This window comes from Colias eurytheme, chromosome 11 (assembly GCF_061535395.1).
Source record: "Colias eurytheme isolate Ceu_HAF_F1 chromosome 11, ilColEury1 Martin Lab GWU primary, whole genome shotgun sequence".
NCBI lineage: Eukaryota > Metazoa > Arthropoda > Insecta > Lepidoptera > Pieridae > Colias > Colias eurytheme.
The window spans coordinates 10546955-10573718 of NC_142990.1; the positions used below are offsets into that span (position 1 = coordinate 10546955).

Below are 26764 nucleotides of genomic sequence, written 5' to 3' on the forward strand. Positions count from 1 at the left end.
TTCTTCTCGATAGATACTGCTTTCTGAATCGGTGGTATCTAAATTTTAAAAATATGTATTGACGTTTCAAAAGTGCTTCTCGAAGAAGTCTAATCTTCTTATATATAAAAATGAATCGCAAAATGTGTTGGTAAGCGCATAACTCGAGAACGGCTGAACCGATTTCGATAATTCTTTTTTTATTATATTCCTTGAAGTACGAGGATGGTTTTTATGTAGAGAAAACGTAAATATGTACCACGGGCGAAGCCGGGGCGGACCGCTAGTTGAATAATAATAATAATAATAAATACACTTTATTCAGCAACATGTAAATACACGTAAAAAAAGAAACAGACAATATGATTATAAAGCTAAAAAGGCGGCCTTATCGCTACTAAGCGATTTCTACCAGGCAACCTATGGGTAGGATTTTTAATTATAAGAAAGAGGTGAAAACAATAGGTGGTGCAGCAATGAAAATGAATTACAGTATGTTTTGTTGAAATATTGATTTCATTTACAAAAGTTTCTCTCTTAAAAAGCAATTACGTTTCTTACACTATACGTGTGATTTATTGCAACGACCTTTTTTTTCTTATCATGCACATTTGGTAAACCTATTGTGAGTCCTGTATACACTCAACACTTGGTAACACATGTTAAACCTTGTGAATATTTATTGTATAGATTCCTAGAAGTACGGGTAAGAAATACTCGAAGAGGGTCATAAATAAAGGTATAATTTTGAGTGTTATATAGACCCTAAAACAGTTGAGTTATATAGCTCTTTGTGTGTAGTTCACTCGTATCCTTCAGACTGTTAAGACATACCTTCGATACTCTATTTGAAGATAAATAAAGTGACTATCTTCCTACAACAAAGTGCTTGAATTATTTACTAAAATTAATCACACCACTATCCATAATCCCAATAGGTTATGGGCCCAGGCTACGTTGTTGATTAATTTAAATACAAATTTTATTGAGAGGAAGAAAATTAAAATTTCAAAGTGCAATTGAAAATTAGTGAATGTATCGTAAGTAAAACATTCAGAGTGAAGATAAAGATTTTATAAACAATATGGAAACTATAAAATCTAAAAGAAACATCCAACCTTTCAACGGTGAAAATTATAATATATGGAAGTTCAGAATCCGCAGTCTCTTAAATGAACTTGAAGTGATTCATGTAATCGATAAACCAGCACCAGCGAATCCTGACAGCAAGTGGAAGAAATCGGAGTCAACCGCAAAGAATGTGTTAATTGAATATTTGTCCGATTCGTATTTAAGTTACGTGAAACCAGAATCGTCGACAAAACAAATTTTTGATGTACTAAACAATATCTTCGAAAGAAAAAGTGTAGCAAAACAAATTGGAGCTCGGAAGAAATTATTTAATTTGAAGTTGGAAGAAGACACAGATTTGTGTAAACATTTTATGATGTTCGATTCTTTGATATCGGAGTTAGCATCAGCCGGTGCGACTATCTCAGAGGTTGATAAAGTGACTCAACTATTGCTTACTTTACCACCTTCTTACAATGGTGTTATAACAGCCATCGAGACTTTGTCAGAAGACAACATCACGTTAAGTTTCGTGAAAACAAGATTATTAGATCATGAAGTTAAACTTGTTAATGAAAGTCTTGACACAAGTAAAATGGTTCTACATGTTGAACAGAAAACTAATGAAAGAAAACGAAATAATAAGGAGCTTAGAAAATCATCGAAAATACGTCGTGGAATCGTCAAGCCGAAACAAAATGGTATAAATTATAAAGGGCACATTAAGTGTCACAATTGTGGAAAAAGAGGACATTATAAAAATGAATGTCGTAACTTCTCGAAACGCTTTAAGTCCAAACCAAGTACAGAAAGACAAAGGACAATTCAAACCATTCAAGCTGAGCCAGTGATTGAAGACAGCTTTGCATTTATGGCTGGAAATTTTCAGTTAACAAATGAAGGAAGTGAAATATCCTTTTAGCAGTTAATAAGACAGCTGACAGTGAGGTGGAATGGTAAGACGGCAATGACTGGTAAGCCGAAATACAATATATCTATTCTGGAATTTTCGGTAAGTTAAACTTTATTAATTATTAAAATAAAGATTCTAATTCCGAATAAAAATATTAGCATCAGTGACGAGGTCAAATAAGAAAAGATAAATTTTAAATTATCTATTAGAAGTTTGATAAAGTTAAATTATCTAGTAGCTAATAGATGACATTAAATGAAAAGGTAGATTACCTGTTTGTGTGAAGCTTGTATAAACAATAAACAAGTGTAAATGTCATTTAATAAAATAATGTTGAAATCAGATGTTTATGGTTCTCATGATTAAAAGAAATGAATAAATAATAATAAAATTATTTTGTAATGTTTAATGATGAATTCACTCATAAGAGTGTAACATATTTTATGAGAAATAAATCTGATGTACCTATTGTAAACCTATTTACTGATCATGTTAAAGAGAATTTATCTTACTACTTAAAAGGTAGATAAAGGTATCAGTTATCATCTCACATTGCCACGAACTCCATATTTAAAATACCTTTAGGTTTTCGAATCAGCCGTATGTTGAAACCAGTAAAACAAATTTGATGAAAAGTCATCAAAGGTAAAATGGGTATAGAGCGTATAAAGTGGAGAGTAATAAATATGTGGTAGAAAGAGATGTAAATTTAAATCAAAGGCAAAGGGAGACGAGGTTGATTCAGGTTTAAATACTGAAGTCCCTAACGATTCGTTAAACTCAGTTGACAACCTTATATATTCAGTTAAAAATAGCTATATGGGTTAATCTCAGTTGGTTGAAACTGAATGAATAGCTATATTATGTTAAACTCAGTTGGTGAAAACTGAATGAATAGCTATATGTGTTAATCTCAGTTGGTGAAAACTGAATGAATAGCTATGTGTTAATCTCAGTTGGTGAAAACTGAATGAATAGCTATGTGTTAAGCTCAGTTAGTGAAAACTGAATGAATAGCTATGTGTTAAGCTCAGTTAGTGAAAACTGAATGAATAGCTATGTGTTAAGCTCAGTTAGTGAAAACTGAATGAATAGCTATGTGTTAAGCTCAGTTGGTGAAAACTGAATGAATAGCTATGTGATAAGCTCAGTTGGTGAAAACTGAATGAATAGCTATGTGATAAGCTCAGTTGGTGAAAACTGGAAGTAAATAGCAGCTATACGTTAAATTCAGTACCTAGACGAAAAACTGTAGTCAATAACTTTGCGTTAAACTCAGTAGCTAGTCATCAATAAAATAATAAGGCAGAAGGCTATCGAAGTATTGAAAATACAAACAATACAGTGCCTAAAATTTAATGACACAGACAATTAGTATTGACAATGAAACCGATATATCAGATAGATATTAAAAGCCAAACTTCATCTAATGAAGATGATTATTAGCCGTTTCATTATTTACTGTGCGCATAATACATTGTATATTTACTCCTAATTCACATGAGATAATTGAAAATAGGAATGATGCTAAACAATGAAAAATGCAATTAATGATGAACTATATTCTTTATTTGTAAATAAAAAGCTTGGACTTTAGTATCAAAACCAAGTAGTACAAATATTGTATATAATGAAAATGGATATTATAAAGTACGATGAGTTCGGAAATCCATAAAAGTGTAAAGCCCGTTTAGTTGCTAGAGGTATTAGTAAAAATATCGGTTGCAACAATTTTGAACTTAAGTCTTTTAACAGCAGCATGGCTTGTTAGTTTACCAGATTGATTAAACTGCATTTTAAGTGGTCAGTTAATCGTACAGTATATTAAAATACTTGAGGGTGTGAAAAGTGAAAACACTTGTGAACCCCGATTGTAAATTAAACAAAGCATTAGGTAGCATATTGCTTAAAAAGTTGCCAGATGTTGGATTGAAATATTTGAAAAGACTATTAGAAAAAGGTTTTACAAATGATTTTAAGGATCGATTCATGTACATACTGAATAGATGAGATATCTCTAATAATATTTATACTGAATTAAATGTGGACGATCTAGTGATTATAGTGAGTGACTATTGTTGAAAAACGATGCAGAATTTAATGAATTAATTTAAAATGGGTGATTTAAAAGGAGGTTAAATTCTTAATAAGCTTTAGAATCACGAGACAAAATAATGTCGTAACACTAGATCAAAGCACATAAGTAAATATTAAAACCGTATGAAATAAACTTAGTACAATGGGTGATCAAAATCTTCTTACATAAAATTCAATTTAGATTTTGAGGCAATGGAATCCAATGAGAATGACGGTATTCCATTTCGAATTCTTATTGGAAATCTAATGTATTTAATTTCATGTACAATGATCTGACTTTAACTATAAGCAGACATGTGAATGAAAATAAACAAGAACTCGGTAATGTTTAAAAACAAGTAGATTAAAATTAAATATGTAAAGGAAACATATAAGAACAAATTGATAAGATACTTGATTCTAATTAGACAAATTGATAAGATAATTGATTCGAGTATTTAAAAAGAAAAGTACAACGGGTTACTTCTTCTAGTTGTATGATTGATGTACAATATGTTGGAGTACAATAAGGCAGGTTCTTCTACAGAAGCTGAATATATGGCTCTGTATGAAGCTGTTAAATGCAATATGGTTGAAAAAAACTTTAGCAGCAGGTATAAACCTGAAAACTAAAGAACCTATCTTAATATATGAATAGTAAAATGGATGTACTAGCTAACAATCCAACAAGCCTTATTAGATCCAAACATATTGACATCAAATATTAATTCCTTTGGGATCAATATGAGAAATAATACTAAAATTATTAAACATATGTCAACAGGTGTTCAAATTGCAGACATGCTGACAAAGCCACTACCAGGGAGGTTCCTGGAGTTAAGAGCGAAAATGGCATCAGAACATTGATTAGTAAATAAGTTGTATCTTGATGTAAACTTATATATTTTTAATGATCTGATAAGGTTTTCCTGGGTTTCCCTTATCGTGAAGACAAATGTCGGATCACTATGTATACGGTTAGTAACAACCATCCCAGACAAAGAGTAAGCGGAAGGTATGTCGATCAGTATTAAGAGTATTGTATTCAACTTTAGAATTTTGGTTATCATGATGTATTAATATAATTGTATATGTATTAATATGTAATTGCAATTAAAATTGTAACTTGGAAGAGAGATTAACTTTTGAGGGGGCGTGTTGAAATATTGATTTCATTTACAAAAGTTTCTCTCTTAAAAAGCAATTACGTTTCTTACACTATACGTGTGATTTATTGCAACGACCTTTTTTAGGGTTCCGTAGCCAAAATGGCAAAAACGGAACCCTTATAGTTTCGTCATGTCCGTCTGTCCGTCTGTCCGTCTGTCCGTCTGTCACAGCCGATTTACTCGGAAACTATAAGTACTACAGTGATGAAATTTGATGGGAATATGTGTTGTATGAACCGCTACAAAAATATGACACTAAATAGTAAAAAAAAGAATTGGGGGTGGGGCCCCCCATACATGTAACTGAGGGATGAAATTTTTTTTTTCGATGTACATACCCGTGTGGGGTATCAATGGAAAGGTCTTTTAAAATGATATAAAGTTTTCTAAAAAACATTTTTCTTAAAGTGAACGGTTTTTGAGATATCAGCTCTCAAAGTCGTAAAAAGTATGTCCCCCCCCCTCTATTTTTATAACTACGGGGTATAAGATTCTAAAAAAAATAGAGGTGATGCATGCTAATTAACTCTTTCAACGATTTTTGGTTTGATCAAAGTATCTCTTATAGTTTTTGAGATAGGTTGATTTAACTGTAATTTATTATATTTGCTGCTACGGAACCCTTTGTGCGCGAGCCCGACTCGCACTTGGCCGGTTATTTTTCTTATCATGCACATTTGGTAAACCTATTGTGAGTCCTGTATACACTCAACACTTGGTAACACATGTTAAACCTTGTGAATATTTATTGTATAGATTCCTAGAAGTACGGGTAAGAAATACTCGAAGAGGGTCATAAATAAAGGTATAATTTTGAGTGTTATATAGACCCTAAAACAGTTGAGTTATATAGCTCTTTGTGTGTAGTTCACTCGTATCCTTCAGACTGTTAAGACATACCTTCGATACTCTATTTGAAGATAAATAAAGTGACTATCTTCCTACAACAAAGTGCTTGAATTATTTACTAAAATTAATCACACCACTATCCATAATCCCAATATGTTTAAACCATACAACTACTTATATTATAAATACATAATAATATGTAATAAATATAATTTAAGAATACCTACATATACATTATATACATATTAATATATACGTACACATAATATACAATACATACAATACATAATATATATACCTATACAATACAATTATTAAATAAAATATAAGGATACTAACAATTTATTTGGGAGAAGAAATGGTTGAAAACTAAATTTTTAAATATGTTCAGCGATTTCGCACGTCTGATTTCAATTGGCAGAGCGTTCCAAAGAAGTATCGACTGTATATGGAAGGATTTGTGGTAAAATTTTGATTTATGGGGAGGAATTTTCAATAGCAAATTGCCAGTGCAGCGCAGATTTAAATCAACATTCGAACGAAATTCAAATTTTTCTTTAAGGTAGACAGGGGCTTGAGGATAGAAAAGGATTTTGTACAAAGATGTAAGTAATAAAAAGTGAATAAATAAATGTTTGAGTTTTTTTGAGTTTGAGTTTTGACAACTATTCTATCAAATAAAAAAAAAATCACGTCAATCGGTAGAAAACACACGGAGTTATCGACTTCTACTACTATCGACAAAAAACAATACAGAATTGAGAACCTTCGTTTTTGGGAAGCTTGTAAATAGACTTTGTATAAAACATAGAAATCTAAATAACAAGACACATAGAAGTGCTATAATGTCATAATTCGTATGAAAACCGCTGTCGCCAAAATGAACACATTCAAACCGAAAGCTAAACAGTACACACAAGTAAACTATGCCTTTTATTGGACAGCTTGATTTTAGTGAAAACTAACTTAACTATTAAATTAAGCTTTTGAATATGTATCCTAACGCACGAATTTACGGTTTATTTTAGAATAACATCCCTAAGTATATGAGACTTTTTGCTCCAATACGAACAAACGTGATAATAAGAATGGTCGACTGTGTCATTCATTGTTATTTCGATTACTATGGTGACACTCGTAATACTTGTAAATATTCTATAATTTTAAGGAAAAACGGCATTATTTCTAAAAAAAAATATTTTCCGATGAAATATTATTCCTTTATAAGTATAATTACAACTTGTGGAAGAATTTCCGCAATGGGAATTGCTGAAACACACCATGTATACACTCATACGTCTCCAGAGCAACTGAACAGTGACGAATGCACTGGTGATGTGAAAATCACCTGAGTGGCGACAAGGTCACGCACGCTTACGACTTCTAGTGTCTTGTTATTTAGATTTCTATGGTATAAAAGCTCCATTAGCCAACAATTATTTTCAATACGATAAGTTCTATATAAATAAATGTTAATTGGCATGTTTTGGCACGTACGATAACCTAAAACTAACTACTTCGGATTTGGAGGATCATATTGAACAACAAAAGACGCTTAGTGGGTCGTCTTAACATTCTATTTCAGTGTTCTAACCACACAACGCTGTAATGTGTCTATATTTTCGTATTAGAATTCCATTTTATGAATTAATTAAGGTGAACTTAAGCTATCATTTATTATCACTACGATATATGTATATGTCGTAGGCAAATTGTAGGTATTATTTTGCCGTTTACAAAAGCTCGGCATTTTGTAATATTATGTCGAGAATTCGTCATCAGAAATTTTTCGTTTGGATAAGGGGGTGGCTTAGGTTAGGTTCGTGTTTTTAAAACTATACAGAAATAGGCTCGCGACCGTCTTTTTGTAGAATTTTGGAAAAAGTAAATCCTCAGCATATTACAAAATGCCGAGCATTTGTAAACGGCAAGATAATACAATTTGCCTGCGACATATACAAACGTAAAATTATTAGTGTTTGAATGTCGAGTTTCGCTACAGAATTTCCTAAAGTTAGATCAAAGAGATTAGAGAACACAGGACAAAAACTGTCTATTCTTTTTAACAGGTAACGTGGGTAATTACGTCACGCAGTGTAGCCTACTCTTACAAAGGACCTAATTGAATTACCTTTGACTAGCATTCACTATTGAAACCACACAACTGTCACAAAATGACCTTTTATTGGGTGAATCCATTAATTAAGAGAAGATGATTTTCCTTAATGAAAGATAAGTAGATTACATGTTTTATTATGATCGAAGACAAAATAGCAACTGTAATTTTTCCATCTACCCTCCACATTCATGCATTATTATCTATTGAAATTTATATTTCTGCCGTTTGTTTTTGCTGTATTTACATATTATGTAAGATGTGATACAAATCATATTATTACATTACAGTTTGAAATAAAGTTTGGAAAATCCAAAAGTGCACGACTCATAATGCTCATTTAATTATGAAATATAAAAAAAAATATATATATAGATATACAGTCTTGTAGTTTTCGTTTTTAAAGTGAAACTTTTATTACATCGTCTCAAACTTTTTGGTCTGTGTAGCGCATGTCGCGTGTATCGCGGCTGCCGAGTAAGTATACCTACTCGGCAGCCGACCGTCACGCGACATGCGCTACACAAAGCAGTGTTCGGAACCGTTCGAACAGTTTCACTCTTTTTTAGAGTATAAGTATTCTTTGGTTTCACTTTTACCGTGGTTTCATAAAACCACACAACATTTTTTTTTTATTAATTGCAATTAAACGACACTGAATTAATTAATCATTCGCATTCAGTGACCTACAATCGTCGATTAGAATATTTAAAAAAAAAAATTAACTCAAATGATGGATTTTTTCACAAGTTATAGTGTTTTCAGGTTTCACACATGACGGACAGGAAAATTTTTTGACCTATTTCGGTGTTTTTTTCCAATTCTATTGAAGTAAATCAATTTTTAAAAAGTATGGGATTAATCTCCATTAAATTATCTCGACAATAGTATGCAAAATATCTTGATTCCGTGAACTAACAAGGCTATAATAATAAGAATAGCTGCAAAAATGAGGCGAAAAAAATTTTTCGATCGTAAAGCACTCTCTGATGCTTCGCATCATGAGTCGTGCAATATTCTTTGTCTAAACAATATTTGTCTTCTTTAGTTTTTAACTCATATTACTGTTTCTCTGTGTGTGTGTGTTTTCTGTATTGTTTAATTGCTTTTTGTGTTTTGTGTTTTCTATGAATAAACGTTTAATTTATCTATCTATTTGTCTAAATAAAGAATAAAACTTACCAGCTATAGCTAAATGCATGATAAAAAAGTTCATTCGACTTTTCCTGGACTTTGTGAGCAGTAACGCCAGGATGACGGTCGCGTTGCCGGCGACGATTGCCACAAGCAGTACCCATAGTACTGCCAACTGTGCTGTCTGAAGGAAGAAGAAACGACCTCGGGATATTAAATAGTAATTGGAACATTAACTTACATTATACTATGTTGACTTATCTGAACTATTAATAAAGACAGGTATGCTGTAATTATTTTGTGAGTTTTTAAACGATTGATTCGATTTTTAAATTGTCCTCGTTTAATTTTCTATGCATTTGATTTTTGCATTGTGCGCGTAGTACCTATATCAAAACAGTTTAAACGTGAATACGTAGGTACTTTTATTATATTATTATAAACTATAAAGGCATTGGTTGGATAATGTCCCTTATAGCGAACAAAATAAACGACACAAAACTAGTCCTTCCTAGATAATGAGGAAGCATAAAATACCTCGGTAAAAGTCCCGTTAGTTCAAAAAAGTTAATTATATAAACATTTGTCCTACCTTTTCCTTCCTAACCGGAAAACGAGTTATTAATTATTACATTGTGTATTCGCATCGAAACTATTTTTCTGAATGTTACGCTTATTTAAATCTACCTTTGTTTTTGCTTTCATTAAATCATTTTCATTTCAAGGTAATATTTTTAGTTAATTCGAAGAACCGAATTTCGTCTCACAACTCACAATGTTCCTCTATTCAATCATTTATGCCCTTGTATAAAAAAATGTTCTAACTATTATGTTTTCTAATTGCAAAATTATTTTATGTTTTGTTCTAAAGAAATTGAAAACAAAACATTTTCGTTCCTTATTTTCCATTCAAGCGTTAACCTCTCTTTAAGTCGAGATTAAATATTTATTCCATGACACGATCCTCATAATGCAATTTAAAGTGAACTGAAAAGAATTTGAATAACAGGCTAACGTTAATGGTTTTCTGTTGTAAATTATACGAGGGTAAAGTTTTGCATAATAACGCCCCAGTGCAGTTAGCAAGCAATCTTCAACGAATAAATTGACTTGAAAGTTGTACCTATGGATCATTGACTTGACTTACTACGTCGTAAACTATTGAGTTGTAGATTTTTGTAAACAAAATAGCGGATGTATTTGGGAATTAGCGATGCGATCTTATGAAAAAGAGAGATGGTTTGATCCGGATGGAAATCTACTATTAAAATTATATTGAAATAAACAAACCCATACTTTAGTAGTGGATTAAAAACTGTCCATAGAACGCAATAAATTTAATATTTCCCCATCACAAGAATCATTGTCTGTTCCAGTACAAATAAAAGGATAAGTATCAAAATCAATTAAATATACTATTTTATTCAATAAAGCTTGTGTAGTGCTTGATGCACTGCACTTCAACCAATTAAGTTCTTCTTGTTAATAACATAAAATTATTAGTACCACAATTAGTGCGTGTAGTTTGTAAAATTATACGTATTTAAACAAGATTAGAATACTGTGTCTAGACCCATACTTCAGTGGTCTCTCAAACAATTAATTGGAACCCGAGTGAGGATCTCTAAGGAACATTTGACGTTTAAACAGGCAATTATGAACTTTATCGCTCAATTATACAGTTTAAAATTGAATATACGAAGGTGTCGTCTCCATAATGCATAAGACGACGAAATTTAAGTGACTTTTATGTCTAAATCTATAGTGTTAGCGTAAGTTTTTGCTTGCCAAATGAGCCAGATAATATTTAAATAAGTGAGAAGTTTACAACATTTTTAAAGAAAATAATAAATTCGTGAAAACACGAAGCTTTTTTTTACATAAAGCTTATGGCTAAAAAAAATAGTGGAAACTACAAGTCTACTAAAGTTGTCATACCTACTACATATAATATTAAGCAACTACAACAGTTATTATTGACGAAAAACATTATTTTCATTATGCTTGTACTTTTTATTTCGATAAATCATAAACCATATTTCATAGGTATTAACAAAATAATTTTTTTAATAATTTACACAACAATAAAACTAAAGCTATATGTACCTGGTAGAAATAAAATTTGTTGATGGTAACATTGCTCGTCGTATTCCCATAGTATGTATCATTTTCGTCCAAAAACAGACTGCAGTTGTCGCACCCCACCTCTTCCATGCCGCTTCACATTTTGTCCCTTGATTATCTGTGGACGAAATATCATTAAGGCAATGTTTATCTATGTCCGGGTAATTTCCTGTTGCTCTTTCTACTGTCAACAGAAAATTTAATTTCAAATTTGGAATTTAATAAGGTCAGTGTGACAGCCCTATTTCTTAGTTTGGATGTTTTGGATGTTGTTTATAATTTTAATTTGGCCTCGAGAATGCCTTGGAAATAATAATAATCAGTGTACTACGATTAGGGCAGTGTCTTTATATTTTGTGTTTTTAAATGAAATTACAATCATAAAAGAAAAATAGCAGAAATCTCAAATGGTTAGTTTCTATTTTTATTTGGATCAAATATTACCTTATTTGAACTATAGCCTATATTTGGTATATTTTATTAATTAACGATTTACGTCAATATGTATTTTATTTACATATTATAATTAATAGGTAATTGAACTATTTGGTTTGATATAAATTGTTTTATTGCTTTTCTCTTAATTCTATTCCTTGGCCTTTTCTCCTTGAACGAATTCGTTTTCATAACCAATTTCCTTCCCAAATATTATTTTATGCGTGAAATTTGACTTCCAGAATGTCCACCAATAATAAAAGTAATTTTAATGTAAGTATTATAATTGTATTTTTAATTTCACAGACAAAAAAATAACACTCGATCATTGAACATAACAATCCAATTCTATAATCTATAATGTCGTTCGATTCAAATCGAAACAGATTGGTAGAATGTAATGCTTATTACACACAATCCGAAGTAACCATTTACTGTATCGAGTTGAACGAATTGCTTCGGATTAGACGGGGTAAGTATGTAAGTACATCAGTCCTTCAATCGTGTTACTTACATGTTGTAATTTTCATTATTTTTGGTTGTAAGGTTCTTCTGATAAATAATCCATATACTAATATTATAAATAACTCTGTCTGTCTGTCTGTTACTCAATCACGCCTTAACTACTGAACCAATTTGCATGAAATTTGGTATAGAGATATTTTGATACCCGAGAAAGGACATAGGATAAGTTTTATCCCGGAAATCCCACGGGAACGGGAACTATGCGAGTTTTTCTTTGACTGCGCGGGCGATGCCGCGGGTGGAAAGCTAGTACAATATAAATTATACGTTCCATATATTATGTAATATTTTATATTTATAAGTTATTATGTATTTATTTATATATTTATTATAATATTTTATGACATAATTATTTATAAATTTTATTCAATTTTTAAAGCAAAATGTACCTAAATGTAATGCACCATCACCATAAAATATTATGTAATCCTTATGGTTTTGCGGTTTGTCTGGCAGAAATCGCTTACAGCGATAAGACAGCCCTCTGTACATATTTTAACTTGTTTCGCTCTTATTTTGTAATCCTGTATTTTTGTGTGCAATAAAGAATTTTTTATTCATTCTTTTTCTTTCAATATGTTCCCACTGGGACACGGGCCTCCTATAAGGGTACAGGCCATAATCCACCAAACTTGCCAAGTGTGGATTGGCGGAACCAAATTCAAAGAATTTGAGATTATTAAAGACGTCTGTCCGGTTCAAAATACCTCAAATATAAGTTTTAAAGTTGTTAATGATTTTTGCAAAAAAAAATTGTTATGTAGACATCGATTATAGGATAAAGGTTTTTCGTTACTAAATTTCTGGATTCGGTCCCCGCGCTCAAGGCCCGTGATCTAAGCCCGCGATAGAAGCTATGCAATAGCTTAAAATTAATTAATTTAATCACACTGTACGTATGTTAACACACAAAAGAAAAAAAGGGTATTATATAAGGTAGTTAAGGTAGTTCAAATTTCAAATAAGCCCGTGTACCGTGTGTTGCTCTTGAATTTTGTGTAGAAAGTGTATAGTGTTAGAAAGTGGCTATAGCCTAAGCAAGTTTTGTCAAAACTAAAACAAACACATAACATAAACATATAATTACATAACACAATGAGCTAGTTATCAGTTGTTATCTCAACCTTTTAGTAAAACCCAGATAATCCGCGCCACAATGCAACCCTTTCCTTATTTTAATGAAATAAACGGGCTTAACAGAAATTTGGGGCCCAAAAATTTAATTAGGACCGTTGATGAAGTCTTTTCATCTCGATATTATTATTTTTAACAAAAACTAAACCGCCTTTACTAGACTAAATTTAAATAGGAGGCACCCGCAAATAAAAAAGAGCGTGTGGCCGAACACACGTGTCAGAAGTGAAACTTCTTTGGCAAGATTCAAAGATACCAAAATCGTCGCCTTACTCCATAACGTGACGGTATTGCCATGACGCGACCTTGAAATTTTACCCTCAATTCACCTTAAGAAGTTTCACTTCAAAAATACTCTTCAGAATCGCTTCAACCAGGTAAAAGTTCTATAACAAACAAAAGAAACAGTCGAATTGAGAACCTCCTTCCTTTTTGAAGTCGGTTTAAAAAGGGTTTTTGTCAAGCGTCTGTATCGAGAGACGTATAGTGGTAATCTACAATAGCATTGGATATCTATAAGATTCCACACTTGTGACGAATAGCTTTTAGGAGTAAGCTTAGATAGGATTTCGTTGTGTTTTGTGTAGAAAGAATTCTCATCATTCAATCAATATAGAAAGACTGAATAAAATCCCATTTTAATAACAGCAATCGAGATCAAAACTTTAAGCTTCTTAATCACAAATCTACTATCGGCTTTATTATTTCTAACATATCATAAAAAATGTAATGAAACTTCCAAACTGATGATTCACTTCAATAACTTGTGTATAAGTTTATTAATTCCTGATATCATAACGAGTAAGGAAACAAAAATATTCAGCTCAAGTTCTTAATAAAAACAACTCTTAACTTATGATCAAGTTTTTTCCTCTCCACATAACACATAAAGCTGTGTCATCGCCCTGTTTACGTCTAGGGCATTTACATACTCTGTATTATCTAATACTATCTTCTACACCCGTCTTATCAAAATATTACGTCTTAAGACCACTGCTCTCAAATGTGTTCCTAGAAAATTCTAGCAATTTCATATTTCTGTAGTCATGGATATGGCATTCGGAAAAAGGGGCTCAGAACTTCTGACTATGAAGTAAAAATCTTAGAAAATTTATCTTATAGGGCTCCTGAATCCAACAAATACATTGGAGACTCCGAAGCGAGCAGGCCAGTTAAATATTTACTTTACAGATAACCATATATACCAAGAGATAAGACCGAGGGTAGTATTGATTTAAAGGTATATTTCAATTCAGCAACTGAATTCCAGAAATAATAATATTTGCCACATTGTACCCAAGAATATTGCCTATAATAACAAGCAGAGAGAAAAGATTTCCAAAACTATGCCCGTAAATATTTATGCTAAATAGTTAACATGAGAAAATTCTTCACATCGCAAAGGATGGATTCTGACATAAAACCAACATAAAACTGAATGTGGATACGAACGCTCATAATGGAATGGTTTTGCTCGATAATATTTTTCTTAGGTGAGTTTATTATTTTGTTCGTACAATTTACACAGGCAACTAACCCGAAGGAATGACATTTGGCGCCGTAAAAATTTATTAAAACAATACTTTCGTTCGTTTTGCAATGGAGTTTTTGTACTTGTCTCAGTGGTGCAAACTAAAGATTTATTAATTTGATTTCACTTTATAGGAATTGTTTTATGGTAGATGAAATTAAGCAATTTAAGAATTAGGTACAACCTCATAACTTAGACTAGTTTTAACCTTTTTATTTTTTAATTTTGTGTCTAAAGATATTCTGCAAAATATAGCCACCATTATTTTAGGACTGTCAAAACAAAACAATCTAATGTAACAAAAAAATTCCTCTTTCAGATGTTCTCATCAATATGCCGCTGTATAAAATATTCAAATTCGTCAATAGCCATGAGCAGATGGTATCTGTTGTTTTATCATTTGTATCCTTTCTACATTGGATTTAAGGTTCAATTTCGCTGAAATTAAAATTGAATAATCAATCAATCTGACAGCGATTCGGGAGCCGATATACAAAGTACTTAATTCAGTCGATCAAATTTGCGAGACCCTGTGTTAACAGGTGGGTTACAATTGCTTTTCTTTTGGCTCCTACTTTTTTAATAAATGTCAGTATTTTTTTAACAAAAAATTAACAACTTGTAAAATAACTCTTATAAAATATTTAAAAGAACTACAACAAAATTATTTTTATTATTTTGGATAATTATTTAGGAAGAAAGTGTAATTGGATTTTCAGGGTTTCGATTTTCTAAAAATAAATTCTCGAGGAAACGATGAACAGAAGGTTAAGTTATTTATAATTTTAATTATGAATCTTAAGATATAAATAGATGGCATTTTAATCCATTCTTGTTATTTTCTCAATTAGGTTTACTTAATAAACTTTTCTTAATAACTACAAAGGCAAAGACTCTTCAAAGGATCACAATAAGTCAACGTTTTCAGGCAATGTCTGAAGAAGTACCTAGTGCGTAATATAACAAATTAAATGTATCGTAAACCCAGTGTCTACAAGGTCAAGGGAAACAAAATCTCATTTCAAGGAATTAAGTTCCTTGTGCCTCGGTATTCTTAATGTGGTAAAGTGATTCGGAGGACTAACTGTAATCCAATTTGGGAAATTCGTGCGAAATATTAAGTGTTATCTCTAGTCTGTAAAAAGGCAGACACACAGAAAAAGAAATACAAAACAAAAAAGACTGTTTGTGCCGAGAACACGTGTCAGAAATGAAACTTCTTTATCAAGATTCCAAGATACCAAAATCGTTGCCTTACTCCATGACGTGGCGGTATTGCCATGACTGAACCTTGAAATTTTACTCTCAACGCGCCTTCACGAACATTTTTACTTCAAAAATACTTCTGCAAGCTATATTCTCTTCTGATTTGCTCCTTACATACAATTTCTAATTTCTCATTAGTTAAAATAAACATCCGACACATTTCCGGGCCAATACCATGACACGAGAATTTAGCTTGACCCACATCCCTGTCTAAAATTCTTAAGCTTTTACAATAAAATCCGATTCATGTAATTAATCAGTGACAAACACCATGTCCCTTAAGAAGGGTCCAAAAATGGCAAATAAACGCTTCTTTTCAAATTACGCAATCAAGAAAGTGGAAATATAAACTTTTCGCTTGAAATATAATTAGGAGCCTTCTTTTTGCATTACGGTTGAACTTGTACTCTGAAAAGGTAGATGTTGCTTATTAAAACATACCAAATATAAGATTCCAGTGTGGGTGTTTAATATTTCATGGGTTCCCAAAACAAAGTTTAACAGAACATCTATGAACGCTTTTCATTTCTTTTCATCTAACCATCATCATCTCAAGTCGGTGTGAAAATATATTATGATAAGCTTTTAAATGTCGAGAAAAAAATCGAAAATCATTCGTTTACAATGAAATAGTAGCTTGTATCCGATTCTGCATAAAAATCGGGATAAATTAGGTTGGAAAATAGTTTTCGAGTCCCGCCTCGTGATCGAATTTTTTCTATTCTTTATAAATTTATAAATAGTTTTCAGTTAACCTTTTTGACTTTCCCAATAAAAACATTTTCGAATAATAAATCAGCCTAAACCTTATTTATTTATTTATTTATTTATTTAAGGTCAGCCAACAGTTATTACATCAGTACAAGCATACAAAAAAAAGATTACAAAATAACTTACATAAATGTAATAACTACTTAAAGGCTAACACCACATGCGAAATAAAACGGTTTACGGTTACATATTATGACAATAACTACAACGATTAATTTGAAAAAAATAAGTTTAAAAGAAAACAGTGATAGTTAGTATCTTACATTTAAATATTTTTTTATGTTGAGAACTATGAGAAAACAAAAAAATGTAAATAATTAACTTATAAATCTAAATTGAATAAACATTTAAAATTTATATAATAGTAAACACACAAAACTTGACCGGGACAATGATGTTAATCATGAGACAAATGAAGCAACAACATTATTTTTAAATTTTGGAAGACTGTCTGAGAATATGTCTATGTCTATTGCACGATCTTTTGACAATTTGTTATACTGTTTTAAGAGCCTATTTATTGTGGCATTCTGACCCAGGTTGGTTTTAGATATTTTGGTCGAAAAAGGGGCGTATTTATCTACACGGGGCAACCTCGAAGGTGCGTTAATATTTATTCTCTCAATAAGAAACGGGCAGTCCAACAAACCATTAACTAATTTGTACAAAAAGCTCATGTCCAATAACTGTCTCCTGTCCGATAAACGATGGAGATTAAAGTGTTTTAATTGATTTTCATACGTCGGTAACAATTTTGCTTTATTGCATTGATACGTTAGGTGCCACAGGAAACGTTTTTGGATTTTCTCTAGACGCTTAATATGTACCTCGTAGTGCGGTGACCAGACTTGAGAGCAATATTCAAGACCGGGTCGAACTAGAGCCGAAAAAAGTTTGATCTTAGTTTGTGGTTTCCTGAATTCTTTTGTGTTTCTAATTACAAAGCCTAGCATTTGAAAGGCTTTATTTGCAACAGAGTCGATATGGGTGTTAAATTTAATTTTATTATCAAAAACAACTCCGAGATCTTTAATAGTGGTTACTTCTTCCAATATCTTATTATTTATAGTGTATGTCTGTGTGTTACTGAATGTACTTCGCGAAAAACGTATATACTTACACTTATCTGTGTTCAGAGCTAAACCGTTTGTCAAACACCAGTCCACCAAGCAATTTAAGTCAGCTTGTAAATAAAGAGCATCGTCTTTATTATTTATTTGTTTTGCGAGTTTGAGGTCATCAGCGTATAGAAAACATTTACTGTATTTAAAAAGTGGTACGACATCGTTTATAAAAATATTAAACAGGATTGGGCCCAAAACCGATCCCTGGGGAACGCCTGATAGGTTTGAAAAAGGTTGAGACGAATATCCGCCAACAACCACCCTCGAAATCCGACCGTTTAAGTACGAGGAAAACCAATTCAGCAAGTTTCCTGTGATACCAAAAGAAGAAAGTTTGTGAATTAGAGCCTTGTGGTCTACGGTATCAAAAGCTTTGCTTATATCAGTATATATGGTGTCAACTGGGATATTAGCGTCTACTGAATCCGTCAAAAAGGTCGCAAACGAGGTGAGGTTCGTTGTTGTGGATCGAGCTTTGTGGAAACCAAACTGTTGGTGTGAAATCAATTGTTTTATGTGCCACGTTATTTTTGGTCTTATCAAAATCTCGAACAATTTGCCAAAGACAGGTAGTATAGAAACTGGCCTATAGTCCGTCACAGATGTTGAGTTACCACATTTGGGAATGGGAACAACCCTAGACTCTTTCCATGCACTAGGAAAGATACCAGAAGCTATTGATTTATTGAATATAATTGAGAGGGGTAAGGAAAGGGCGACATGACATTCAACTGCAAATAAAGAAGGTAAACCATCGGACCCGGCTCCTTTATTACGGTCTAACTTTTTTAGGCCAATACGTACGTCACTTTCCGAAAAAGACAATTCAGCTAGAATATTGACTAATGAAGAACATTGTAAATTGGAATCATGATAGTGTAACGAAGTGGTAGAAGGCGATTTATAGACAGATGCGAAAAAGGATGCAAAGAGATTGGAGATGTCAGAACCATTAGAGGCCTGCCTGTCACCTAGATACATTGAAGAAGGATAGGTACTTTTATTCTGGCGCTTGTTTTTCATATGTGTCCAAAATAATTTTGGATTTTTTGATAAGGAATCCTCAATGTGCTTTATATAGTTCTTATAACAAGATTCAATTAATGATGCACAACGCTTTTTCAGTAGCAAAAAAGAAAGCTCATCCAAAGGATTTCTGTACTTAATAAATCTTTTTCGTATTTTATATTTTTCATTAAGCAATTTTATAAGTTCTCTGCTATACTTATCTGGAAATTAGCATAAAATCACAAAGCAAACTAAAGGTATCCAAAAGTTTGGATCATAAACTCAATCCACTAACGGGAACATTATCGCATGATAATGAGGCAAGTTTAAAGTTATAATGTAGAGTGCAAATTTGTGTAAGCCACTGTGGCTGAGCGTTAAGGAAGGACTTGGAAGTATCTCATCCCAACGGGATTACAATAGCAAGGAATTACTGCTTTCCGTAGGCGGGATCTGGTTTGTGCCGGTTCTATCGTTCTCATAATTTGATTTGTTATACTGGAAAATAGTGCTTCTAAAGTTTGTTGTCTGAATTGTATAGTTTAGAACATTGAGATAATATTAATATGGAGACGACACCGCCTACATCACTTATGTTCCACTCAACATACGTCATGTGACGTATGTTGAGCGGTATTTTTTAATGGTTTTAAAGTGAAACGCATCAAACATGCCTTCGTGTGTGTTACGATATTGCACAAATAATACAAATAATACGGAAAAGTGCAAAGGAATAACTTTCATCGTTAAGTACCTAACTAGATAATAATTTTTAAAACTTAGAGCAAAAAAATGGCGCACAGATTTTGTTCGTGGTGTCTCCTCCATACGTAGTAATATTATCTCAATGGTTTAGAAAGGTTTTGTTGCGCTTCAGTGAAATATAAAGAGATTAAATATTTTGCTCATGGATGCTTTGAGTTTAAATCATAATTTTGGCAACAATTGTACAGAAGCTTTGGTAGATGCTTATCTTTGTATTGCGCGGTAATATTCTCTTGCCTTCAGGGGACTTGTAAACTCGTTTGCCCACTCTGCTAAATACATAAAGAAATAAAGGGTTCTAATAAAAAACCTCACCATGTGTATCGTAGATAAAATAATATAGTGGCGTCTCATTGAAATGATGTCAAACAAAAAATAAACCGTTTCATTGGTTAAAATATATGTACTACTTAGTTCTTTCAAGAAAAATTAAATTAATATGCAGATTTTTATATGAGTTTCTGACTCAACCACTTATAAATCACTGGCATACTTTTTAATATCAATAAATCATTTACAACATCTTGAACTAGAAAAGTAATTTAAAAGCTTGCAAAATTGTTAACTAAACGTAAATTGTTATGAGGCAGTAACTTTTTCTCACCTTAAGGAATTAAGTTAAACATTAACTCGAAATTTCTTCGGAGATAAACAGCTTGGGGCAATTTACGGGAGCTTCAAGGTCAATTACGAAATAAATTCACTTTTAAATGTTATTTGAAATAGAATTTCGCTACTTTTCGTATTTATTTTGGGGTGTTCAAACAACTTGTAATGCTGAGTGTTTAATTGATATGATTACCTTTGCTTCTTTTCTTGTAATTTGGGAAATTTTAAATTAATTAAGATTTAAAATGTATACTATATTTTTTACAGCAAAATCTATACTAATACTATAAAGCTGAAGAGTTTGTTTGTTTGTTTGTTTGAACGCGCTAATCTTAGGAACTACTGGTCCGATTTGAAAAATTCTTTCGGTGTTGATAGCCCATTTATCGAGGAAGGCTAAATCTCATCACGCTAAGACCAACGGGTGTGGAGTAATGCGGGTGAAACCGCGCGGCACATTTAGTTAATTATAAGTAGTACGTTTTAGTATACGTAAAAGACAATCTAATAATAGATTGGAATACCTACACACTGACATAAATCTTTTTTCCAAAAAATAGTTCTCAATCTATTTATAACTATTTCATACATTTATCAAAACCATATTCACAAGAGACGAAACAAAAGCCACAACTCTAAGTGAACGTATATTTCATAATAATTAACACTTCCTTGTTTCAAATTACCAATACATAACGTACGAAATGCGAGATCTTGAACACGAATAGAATAATAATTGTCTCGACGCAATTAATTTTACGTATGAGATACTGTTATTTAGTTAATTTTGTACTATCTTGTCATCGTGTGTTATTGTGAAAGGAAATGTTGATATATTTATTACTAGATTTCCGCCCGCGGCTTCGCCCGCGCAGTCAAAGAAAAACCCGCATAGTTCCCAATCCCGTGGGATTTCCAGGATTGCGTAATTTTCCCGGGATAAAAAGTAGCCTATGTCCTTTCTCGGGTATCAAAATATCTCCATACCAAATTTCATGCAAATTGGATCAGTAGTTTAGGCGTGATTGAGTAACAGACAGACAGACAGAGTTACTTTCGCATTTATAATATTAGTATGGATTTTATTAGAACTTACTAGCTGACCTAGCAAAGGTTGTTCTGCCTTACTCTTATCATTTAACGGGGTGAAAAATAGATGTTTTCTTATTCTCAGACCTATCCGATATGCGCACAAAATTGGATGAGAATCGGTCCAGCCGTTTTGAAGGAGTATGGTAACTAATATTGTGACACGAGAATTTATCTTAATATATATAAATCTCGTGTCACAATGTTTGTCCTCAATGGACTCCTAAACCACTTAACCGATTATAATAAAATTCGCACACCATGTGCAGTTCGATCCAACTTGAGAGATAGGATAGTTTAAACATGTAGGTACCACGGGCGAAGCCGGGGCGGACCGCTAGTATACCTATATAGAGAAGAGATGAGGAAGATGGAAGGTGTGACTCAAGCACATATTTCTCGACCATAATAAATTATTGGTCAGCTGTAACATAACAAAGTTTCCAAAAGGTATGTAACGGGTTAATCAGGTAATTTCTTAATCACTGTTTATTTTTTAATTTACCTTGTGCGATGAGTAATGAAAATTCGTAAAGCCATGAGTGGAGTCAATAATATTGTTTACATTGTTTTTTAAGTAGAAAATTAATTATTCTCAAATGATTTCCGATCCTGAATCCCTGATTTAAATTCTATATTTATAGAGCTTATTTTTACATATTTAAGTATATCATATTTTGTACCTTGTTATGTTGAAATTGTTTCAGTTAGTACTGATTAATATTTTGTCTGTGCCGCTTACAGACAGATTGGGCAGATCAAGTAGCAATATGAACATGAAGCTGGTCAAAGAGTTACATAAAAATAAAATATTTGTTCAAATGCATGAAAAATCTGGGCACTAACTCATTAACCACGTATTTGTTAAAATAATCAAACAAAAGGGACTTTATGGTGAACAAAAAAATTCAATTTGTCGCCTTCATAACTTAGACGTGGGCTGCTAATGCCGACCACATTATGGAAGTTTTCGTCGTTGGTGTTTTATTAAAAAGATTTCTTACATTCTTGTGCATAGTTTTCACGAAATATTTTAAATTTAAGCTTTGTAAAAATATCAAAGGTAAAATTTAAGCGATAGTCTACTCTATACAACTTTTTATAATCTATTTTCTAAGGTAAATTCTATAGTAGAGATTTCAAAGCGTAAACCTTTCATAATTAATTCATTACATAAAATATAAGGTAAGCATTTTATAGTATTGGTGCCTTGAAAAGAGCAAGTATCATTCTTGACCATTTTCTGCATTCCAAACAGATGTTACCTCCTCATTGATAATTCTTCCAACATTTTAAACAAGGAGGAAAGAATAAACCTTTGAGCTCGAGTTGATCCTTTTTACTGGATTAAGATTCACATATGAATTCAACGGATTATGCTAATATCAGATTAAGAAAAGTGCAATTTGTATGATGATTCATAAATTAACAGAAACAGGAGAAAGCATAAATATTGAACAGATAAACAGTAGCAATCTGATCTGAAGTCACATAGTGCTGCGTTGGCTGAGGGCAAATATATTCACATAATAGCAATGTTTGTTGTGACAGAGCTTGATGGAACAAACAGTTTGATGTAGCAGAAATATTGCTTGATTTATAGTTTGGTATCAGTTTTTGGTAGATAGGTATCTAGATATTAGTTTGAAAATTATTCGCGGTTGAACTGTGAAAGTTATTTAGTAGGTAAATGAATGCGTAAAAGTTATTTTGGTATATATTATGTAGATGTGAGAGAATCATAACAGAGTAGTTGTTATGTGGCTATACCTTCCTATTATAATGTACTCTATTGTGTACAACATAATGTCGATATTGAATCGATATGAAATGTATGGGCTTACGGGCCATGCTATGGTTTATATTCCTTGAGTCAGTAGCTCGATGATATAGTCTCGGTACTACCATCGACCGCGCAAGGTGTGCGCACTGAGTCATTATTTAATATTATTTCACATATCTACCTAATTATAATTAATTATGGAGAGTTATTTAAATTCTCCGACAGCAGCGGTGGGATCGGCACTTATTACCCCCGATTCCAATAAGAATAAGACTATGTCAAACGGTGCAAATCTGCAAGTGAGTGAAACGAGTGATAGTGTTAGTGAAGTTCAAGAAGAAATAGATAGTGTTAATGAGGTTCGAGAAGAACCGAAGTTTCCACCAGTAAATCGTGAGAATGTTAACACAACAACAACATCATGTGTTGTGTGTGGGATTAAAGCATCATGTCTTGCGCATCCCTGTTAAAAGAAATGGCAGATACACTTTCCCGAAACGAAACATTTTGTTTCCGGGTCTAACGCATAATTAAGGAAGGTAAACTATAATGATGTTTACATACCGATGTACGACCCGAATGATAGCGAGTTTACGGCGGCACAATGGTGTAACGAAATAAACTATCATCGGATTCCTGTACCGACTACGAAGCCAGCCTTTATCTACCTTTGAGGACATTATTCTTAACTTGGAAAGAAGCTAAGATGCGAGAGGAAATACCTTTTCGATGAAATGGTATGGTAAAAAAAAAAGTGATAAAGATTCAACATACATCGAGTAGTCCACTACAAAGTTGGTGCTAACCGACCGGCTGCGAAGGGGCTGGAACTACGCGAATATAGTAAATTCGTGGTAGAAGGTATTGCAGATGACCAGGTATGATCTGATTTATTATGATACACGCCGATTGATTTTGTGGGTCTTGATAGACATTTTGGCACAAATCAATTAAAGCGTTGCATGTTGCAAATTATTGTTTGCTATAACTGTGTGTTCACATGTCATTACAAACGTGACGGTAAATCTCGCCTATGAAACAAAATCAGTTAGTTTAATCAATAAGAATAACAAAGGTCCGTTGAATATTTAAGAAATAGTACAACAACGCACTTATAGTCATAAATTTGGTCACATAGAAGAGGTTTGTTTTTCTAAGCAACGGGCGGCACGCTCTTTAAGAAACAATACCCTGTTAATGTGTGTTTACAGCACGATACCCTGCTTACAGTCACAGATGTTGCCGGCGTTAAGTTCAAGTGCCTTATTGACAGCGGGTCCGATTGTTTTTTTTTTCTTTTGTAAAAGGATAGCCGCGGATAACATGACCAGGCCTCTAGAGTTTGTATACACTCGCGTAACAAGAATTGGCACTGTATAAACCTATTCATTCGCCCGTACAACATTACCTATAACTGTTAATGATGTAAATATTATGAGCTTTGGTTGTTGTAGACTTTCGAGTACTTTCGGGGATGAAGTAACAGGTTGAGATGTTTTTACTAGAGCCGGACGTAGTTTGATTATGAATAACAATGGGAGTCAAATTATTCGTGAATTTAAAATAAAAAATATTTGTTTTTGCGGACAATAATATTGAATTTATAGACGCGGATTCCAATGATTTTAATTATGTTCATCCTGTGTGACCCATCATTGAAAGTAAAGCACGAATTTTGTGAAATGGAAATAAGACTTGTGAATACAACACTAGCACAATCTATAGAGCTTTCAACGTTTATAAGGCTTTGTAATGCCCTTGTTGTTAACCAAGGACTAGATAAATTATGTGACTTCATAGCTACTTTTTATATTCAACGATGTTCTCGAGTTTTCAAAATTATAAGAGGTTACATTCTTTTGTTTAAGAAGAGTATTGAAAGTCTCACTTGATCAGAGTTTTCATTTCATTGGAATAAATGCAAGTTGCTGTTGCAACATTGAATAGGTATTCACAACAAGGTTTCATAACATCGAACGGTAGCTTCATCAGATAAATAAGAGATATTTATTCGTGAGGTATTGTAGAGAGATTACTCCTAGCTTTTCTTAAGTCTTAGCCCCTATTGTATGAAATAAATAAAAAAGACGTAAAGTAGGATTGGTGCACTTCGCATACGGACACCCACCTGCGGAGAAATTAACAAAACAAAAATAATGACGTCTGCTTCTTTATTAACGATTTTCGGACAAATCTCGTTGTTGAAGTACACACAGATTCCTGTTCAATAGATTATTATGGTTCAATTTTCCTACAAGAAAGTAATGATCAACTTAAAAATCGAATATTATAATCAAAGAATCACTGACACAGAAAGTTGTTATCATAGTTATTGAATAGAGTTAAAAGGTTTAAGAAGACCTCAAGCATAATCAATTATTAAGCGTTGACATTTTAACAGACAAAAATAGCCTCAAAGCATCATGTCATAAGAAAAAGATTTTCTCCTCGTGTTCATAGATGATGAGCTTACATACAAGCTTTTGATTTCGATGTTGGTACCTACGCAAGGGTGCAAGAATACCGCATGTAGATTTTATTAGTAGAAACTAGTTGTCTCCACATAATGTTCAATTCGGGCAAAAATAGTAAAGATTCGCGACATGTGCGATGAAATGACATTATTGATTTAAGTTTAAGGTTGTCACATACGATAAAAAAAATGCCTGCTATATAAACTTCTTGTTTTGTTAGGTGCAAATGAAGTGTTACCATTCATTTATTGATACAATCATTTCATGATTATTTGAAACATTTAAGTTTGGAAATCCTGCAAAAATTTAGTGTAATTTCGTTAGAACGTACATTGAACGTTTTAACATCGCAAAGTTAATAAAAGGCCCTCTAGAGCTGGACAGTCGACTTAACATCCGATAGAAAATGTGTCAGAGCCACTTCATACATTACACTCGATACGAATGGCACTTACGAGTTTAAGAAATGCGCATTGGTAATTGTTGACGCATTTACTGTTAAATATTGTCACCTAGCTCCTGTTAGAAATGTGTCTTCACAAAAAAAGAGCATGTTTAGCGTTGTGTTTTTGTTGTCTTATTTAAGGCGCTGAAAGGAATAGTAGCCGACCAAGCTACGTCATTTGCAGGTAGCGAACTCATAGACTTGTGTTGGCAGTGTTCTTTTGAGTTTTACAAAATTACAAGCGGGATGAGTTGCGCTAACGGGTTATTTTAAAAGGTTTATGTCTGTTCTTAAGTTCATTGTTTCATTATCGCTGAAAATCATGAACGTAGATATTGGCATTCTACAATTATTGGCAAAATTCAACTTACTTT

At 32.5% G+C, this 26764-nt stretch overlaps 1 protein-coding gene across 1 annotated transcript in view; it reads right to left on the minus strand.

Annotated features, from left to right (window-relative positions):
• Positions 1-26764, minus strand: part of LOC149904852 (cardioacceleratory peptide receptor-like) — a 64428-nt gene that overhangs the window by 25071 nt on the left and 12593 nt on the right. The window contains exons 2-3 of the mRNA XM_090107583.1: positions 11414-11549; positions 9356-9491 (exon numbers count right to left, since the gene is read on the minus strand). Of these exons, the coding sequence (XP_089963709.1) occupies positions 9356-9491; positions 11414-11521 (244 nt within the window). The 5' untranslated portion in view covers positions 11522-11549. The remainder of the gene's footprint in view (positions 1-9355; positions 9492-11413; positions 11550-26764) is intronic.